Source organism: Malus domestica, chromosome 04, assembly GCF_042453785.1.
Source record: "Malus domestica chromosome 04, GDT2T_hap1".
Taxonomy (NCBI): domain Eukaryota; kingdom Viridiplantae; phylum Streptophyta; class Magnoliopsida; order Rosales; family Rosaceae; genus Malus; species Malus domestica.
In genome coordinates, this window is record NC_091664.1 from 19,232,805 (window position 1) to 19,238,916 (window position 6,112).

The following is a 6,112-nucleotide window of genomic DNA, read 5'->3' on the forward strand; positions in this document are numbered from 1 at the left end:
TGTCAAATTGTGGGGCTGCCCTTGTTGTTTGTAGAGCACTTCCAGCGTGCTCTTTAGCCCGGTGGACAAGGAACATTTGCAACCCAATCCCCTCCCAAACTAGCTCCAGCCCATTTGGGAAATTGGGCTAAGGGGGAGCCTATGGGAAAGAGCAAGCGGGAGTCCAAGGCCCAAGTGCCTGAGGGGGAGTGATGTAAGGTTGACGTCAATCATGTTATAAAATTTTTTGTGTTAGGCGCGTAAGTAACACACGCGCGTGGCGGCGCGTCTCGGACAAATTTTCGGACGATGGGGCTCACGTGTCAGCCCCACTCAGTCACTTTGAATTTGGACCATTTGATTTCCAGATCAACGGTTCAGTTTTTTCTACTTTAAAATTTTTTTAGAAAAAAAAAATCAAAAATGTTTAGGTGGGCCACGTGTCTCATTCTGGACTGTTGGATTTCAAATTTTTTGTAATCCGACGGTCCATATTTAATAAGTTAATAATTTTTTAAAACTAATTAAAAAACCAAAAAAAAAAAATTTAAAAAAATTATAATTTTTTTTGTAAATGCCTTACCATTTTCTCTCACGTTACACCACATTTCAATATTTTCAATGATTCTAAATAGGTAAGAACATGTGCGTAGCAGAATTGGTTAAAAATCTTATCGAAATCTATTCACAAAAATTGTACCTTCGGATAATGACATGTGACGTGACGAGATCGGTTAAAAATCTTATTCGAAATTTAAATTTAAATTATTTATTATTATTTTATAGAGTAAAAAATACTAATATTTTATTACCTACTGCCATGACTTTTCAATTTAATGATGAAGATGTAAAAGACAATTATTGTTCATTAAAGATAATTAATATTCATCGGAGGGAATTCAATTGCCAATTACCATGAGGAGTCACTGGAAGTGCTCAAATAGAGTCAAAAAGGGAAAGAGAGACGGTTAGTTGGACGTACCACTCCCTCTAGGGCTCCTTGCTCAACCCAACAACACCACCCTACTCCCTCACTATTTTTTTTGAGACCCACAAAAATAAAAACACATAAATTAGAAAATAAAAACCCAATTTTCTGTTTCCATTTTTGTCCACTTTAGAGCCCATTTTTGCATTTGCTATAAGCAAGATTTTAAAAGCCAAAGACTCAACTTTATTACGGAAATATTAAAATATAGGTGAAAAATTTGTTGGGGTTTCCTCATTTTCCATTTTCCTGTGAGAAGTGTTGAAATTTTGTTGCAGAACTCTCTCTCTCTCTCTCTCTCTCTCCCTCCCCCCATTACACTGTTAAAAAAACTCTTGGGAAGTCCAGGACCAGTGAAAACGCTGCGTTTCGGTACATGTGCTTCAGCAGTACGTACCCAATACTCCTTCTGTAGGATTAATCCTGGTTTTTGTTTTCATAAGCAGTTTCTGCTTTCTCTCTCCTTTTTTTTTTCTCTCTCTCTCTCTCCATTCTCCAAGGTAAAAGCTCTGGTTTTTATGTCACTTTTTTTATAAATAATTTTTAAACTTTTCTATTTTTAGAGCTGAAATTTTTATTTGTTTTGTTTTGTTTTCTTATGAATTTGGGGGTGGTGCAATGCAGGGTAAGCGAAGTGTTATAAACTTGGCTTGTTTAGATTAGTGGACCCAACAGATTTCTGGGTTTATGAGTTGAAGCCATTCAGGTCAGTTGGTACTTCCTTTTTACTTCTGCAAAGTGTTTTAGTTCTTAGAGTTTCTGGAATTTGTTGACTATTTTTTTTTATTTTTTAATTTTTTTTTACTTTTACCATACCTCTAATCTGCATCTAATATTATTTTCTTCAAAATCTGTGACTTAAACTTTTTATTTTGGGATTTAGTTTCTTGTTCTTTTGTGTTTGTTGGAAGAAAGTATGTTGGTTTGCGGTTCTGTGTTTCAGCACTTTCATCGATAATTCGGAGAATTTGATTTGTGTATTTATTAGATTTATTTTGTTTTAATGTTTTTAATTGATGCAACTTTCTTTTGGAAAGAAAGGAAGAAAATATTTCTAATGTGTGTAAAGTTATATGATTGGGGAAGTAAGATTACAATCTTGTCCACATATGGTTGCTCTTGTCACTAGTAGGGTACTGAACATGTCATGGTTTGATATGTGTGGTTCAACTTCATAATATGATCTTTGAATAGAGAGGATTGAAATTGTTTCAAATTTTAACATCGAGTTCAGGAGATTTTGTATAAAAAAAATTAAGTGGTTAGTTGAGACATTATTGATTTTGTTATTTTGGAGAAGAAATGAGCATCATTATCCCTGCTTGAAGATGTGAACTTGGATTATATGCTTATCTTTTGATAAACAGTTTCATGGATAGTGCAAAAAAAGTTTCAAACAGAGGTTTTTGCGAAATCAAATCCCTTATGCATTCAACCATGGCCATAGAAAACTTGAAATTGACATGTCAGAGACCTAGATGAGTATTCAGGAGCTTGTTAGCGCATAATCTGTTTTTGATAACTTATAAGTGGACTAAATTGTACAAATGTTCCTCGACTTAAAGGTGCAACCTTCGGCAGTTATATCATTACTTCGATGGAAAGAATTCCTAGTCCGGGAAGTTAGTGAACACGTTTGTTAGGAAATTGGAAATCTGTATGCTTGCCTTTCCTACTCAAATCACGCATTACTTTGAAATGGCAATGAGAATACGAGAGTAGAGGGATTCTTCGGAGATTATCACAATGCCCCAAATCCAAATCCCAAATGCTCTGTCTTGATCGAAAATAAATGCATTAAGCCAAGGTTGTACCTTTCAATGTCTGATTTTTGTAGAATGCTAAACTCCTGAAGACTCCTTTGACTCTTCGTCTTGTTACTTTATTATTTATCTTAGTATTTCTATATAATCCCGGTCTCATGCAGGTTTCAAGTAGATGAACTTTACACATCTTGAGCCAACATTGGCAGTAGCAGCTCCTCAATTATCGGTTAATTACTATTCCATATCAAGCAACTTCTCCTGACAACTTTGTAACTTCTATTGCTTCGGGGAGAAAGATATACAGAGTATTCCAGGCATAAGATGGTGGGACTTCCATGTTTTCCTTTATCTCATGCTACTACGACACACATCAAAAATAACTAGTTGGAACATAACATAAGCATTGGAAAAAATGGATATTAAGGAAGCAGAGCGTGTAGTTATAGCTAAACCAGTTGCTTCAAGGCCAACTTGTTCCACCTTTAGGTCCTTCACGGAGCTTCTTGCAGGAGCTATTGATGCTTCTCCTTTGAATGTATCTTCTGAAACTGCTGTTCCTGCCATCAGACCAAAGACCGTGAGGTTCAAGCCAATGGTGAATCATACTGTCGCTGGATTGGTTTCTTCCCAGGTGATCTTAATTCTACCAAAAGTGCTTGTTCCTTTTGAGAAGTTCTTTACTTCTGACTATTAGTGCTAAAAAATTTCAGGCACATATCTCTGGTGCAGCACATAGTCATTCATCGGAGCAGGTTTCGAAATCAGATAGCAGATCAACTGTGATATATAAACCATTGGCAAAAGTTGTTTCAAGGGCAACCTTTTCTGTCTTGGCAAATATGGTCAGTAGCTACTGAATAATTGTGTAAAGACATGGAACTTTGAAAATGTGGTGAAACTTTTGAACCTTGAATTTTGAAACAGAATTCTTTTTGTTCATTCTTACCAGGGAAACTTCAATACCAGCCACCAATCTACACAATCATCAGTTAATGTGGGTGTTCTACATCCAAATCAAGATAAATGCTTTAGATCCCAAAGCGCAAATCTGCACCATAATAATCCATCATGTGCCGAGACAAATCAGACAACAGAGCCTCCGAAAATAGCCTCACAAAACATGGAAGAGGATCTGAAACTTATACCATCCACAGCCAATACTGATAGGCCTTCTTATGATGGGTATAATTGGAGAAAATATGGACAGAAGCAAGTCAAAGGAAGTGAGTACCCCCGAAGTTACTATAAGTGCACTCATCCAAATTGTCCTGTGAAAAAGAAGGTTGAACGATCTCTGGATGGCCAGATTGCTGAGATTGTGTACAAGGGGGAACACAACCACTCAAAGCCTCAGCCTCCAAAGCGGAGCTCATCAGGGACGCAAGGGTTAGGCGTACCATCTAATGGAACTGGTCAAGATACCAACAACCGGCTATTGAATAGTCATATTAATGAAAGAAATGAAGGTTCCGAAGGTAGAGTAGAAGATCAAAATGAAGTTGGACTACCTGTGCAGTCTTACCAAACCAAAGCTCCACTACCTTATGATCCCCATGCGACTGGAGGAATAACTGCTGGTGGTGCAACTCCTGATAATTCTTGTGGTCTTAGTGGCGAATGTGAGGAAGCAAGTAAGAGGCTTGAAGCAGAGGATTATGAACCTAGAAGTAAAAGAAGGTTAGACGAAATCAGAGGCCTTTGATTAGCTATGCATGCTTTAGTTTTGAAAGCTGGTGCACCTTACTATTTGAAACAATACGATAGTCACTTATCATCTTTTGTTCTGTGCTGGATTGTATCCATTTTTTTGTCTATTCCCTTCTCCGTGATTGACCCCTGAATGTTTGGATTAAAAATGCGTTTGAAATATCTTGATTCTTGATGAGCATTTCTATCATAATACTTTGTTCAAGGTTAATATCATTGACTATGTTTAACTATGATTTTCCTTCAGAAAAAGTGAGAATCATTCCCTTGAAGCAGGGATATCAGGGGAAGGTGTCCAAGATCCTCGTGTTGTGGTGCAAAATTCTGTTGAATCTGATATGACGGGTGATGGCTTCCGCTGGAGGAAGTACGGGCAGAAAGTTGTTAAGGGAAATCCATATCCCAGGTTAGAAAGAGTGAAAACTCTTCTTTAATTTTTTAGGAATTGTATCCACACCTCTTAGAGCAATTGGCTAATTTTCCTCTTGCATGTGCGCTCACCTGTCTCATACGTACAATGGACCTCTAGCTCTTAGTCTACTAATATTTTTCATGTTGTTGATGAGGTCTCAAATCTGCCCCCGTTTTTGTTGATAACGAAGTATTTTGGTAATCCGAACTCAAGACATAACTTTTCAGAATGAGATCCTAATCCAATATATAAGCAACCTCTATGGATTATGTTAAGACTCAGTTGCTTAAGTTGTTCATCAAGTGCTGTTTGTGCATTCATGACATCTGCAGTGGGACAGAAGATTCTCTGTGGCTAGCTAGTGCTCACTCCATAGCTTTTTTGATCTTGCAGAAGTTATTACAGATGTACCAGTCTCAAATGCAGCGTGCGCAAGCATGTCGAAAGAGTCTCGGATGATCCCAAAGCTTTCATCACCACGTACGAGGGAAAGCACAACCACGACATGCCACTGAGGAACACGAACGCAGGAGCATCTGAGAAGGATACAACAACTAAAGAAAAGCCATGAGTGAGTGACAACATCACATTCAAAGTTTGGCATCAAACTGTTTCAACCCCATGTTTGTCCGACAGAAATGTCAGATGGGCTCAGAGTAAAAAACAGACACCAAAAGTAACTGCTGCAGTGATTCTGATTCCCGCCTTGGATGCTCTGCTCTGCTATGCAATGCCAATCATTTCACTTGGGAATCTCTTTGATGGCTGCTTGATGGATTGGAGACATAAAATGGTGTTAATATTTTGGCTTAATTTCCCGCATCGTTGCTGCTGCCTTGGCTTTTTAGTCAAAATGATTTTTGAGATTGTCCACCGTAAATAATTTTGATCATTTTGTGAAAAATCTCTGTTAAAGTGAGGGTATTTTTGTCAAGTTAACCTTTCCACTTGAATTGGTGGTTTCGTCAATTTAATGGAGATTTTTCACAAAATGACAAATGGTTGACGGTGGACGATATCAGGGACCAATATGAGAAGTTATATCAATTTCAAAAACTATTTTGGCAAAAAAACCCTGTTGACTTCAATTAGCTCATCAGAGTATTACATTTTTACTTTCTTTGTATTAAATGCTATGCCAATAATTTCACGTGGGCAACTTCACATAACAAAACTTTCTTACAAAATGTTAATGGCAGTTATTAGGTTGATGACTTGATAATATAAGGATGATAGAGAGTAAACTTTAAGGATTATTCA

At 37.3% G+C, this 6,112-nt stretch overlaps 1 protein-coding gene across 4 annotated transcripts; it reads left to right on the forward strand.

The window, feature by feature from the left end:
* The first annotated feature begins 1,025 nt into the window (after positions 1 to 1,025).
* On the forward strand, positions 1,026 to 6,112 carry LOC103433342 (WRKY transcription factor 44-like). Of its 4 annotated transcripts, none has more exons than XM_008371590.4 (7): positions 1,026 to 1,467; positions 1,592 to 1,673; positions 2,895 to 3,364; positions 3,444 to 3,575; positions 3,683 to 4,410; positions 4,688 to 4,846; positions 5,246 to 6,112. In XM_008371590.4, exons 3-7 carry the CDS (start codon positions 3,146 to 3,148, stop codon positions 5,421 to 5,423), a joined length of 1,416 nt encoding a protein of 471 aa, XP_008369812.1. In that variant the 5' UTR covers positions 1,026 to 1,467; positions 1,592 to 1,673; positions 2,895 to 3,145; the 3' UTR covers positions 5,424 to 6,112. The 4 variants fall into 4 exon arrangements, with proteins under 4 accessions (XP_008369812.1, XP_028956973.1, XP_008369813.1 ...); XM_029101140.2 differs by having other exon boundaries at positions 1,127 to 1,356; positions 2,533 to 3,364; XM_008371591.4 differs by having other exon boundaries at positions 1,134 to 1,356.

Bases quoted from the DNA above. Each gene is read 5' to 3' on its own strand.
- LOC103433342 (XM_008371590.4), top strand. From the start codon at position 3,146: ATGGATATTAAGGAAGCAGAGCGTGTAGTTATAGCTAAACCAGTTGCT. The intron at 3,365-3,443 runs GTGATCTTAATT...AAAAAATTTCAG, and splicing joins CTGGATTGGTTTCTTCCCAG to GCACATATCTCTGGTGCAGC. The intron at 3,576-3,682 runs GTCAGTAGCTAC...CATTCTTACCAG, and splicing joins TTTCTGTCTTGGCAAATATG to GGAAACTTCAATACCAGCCA.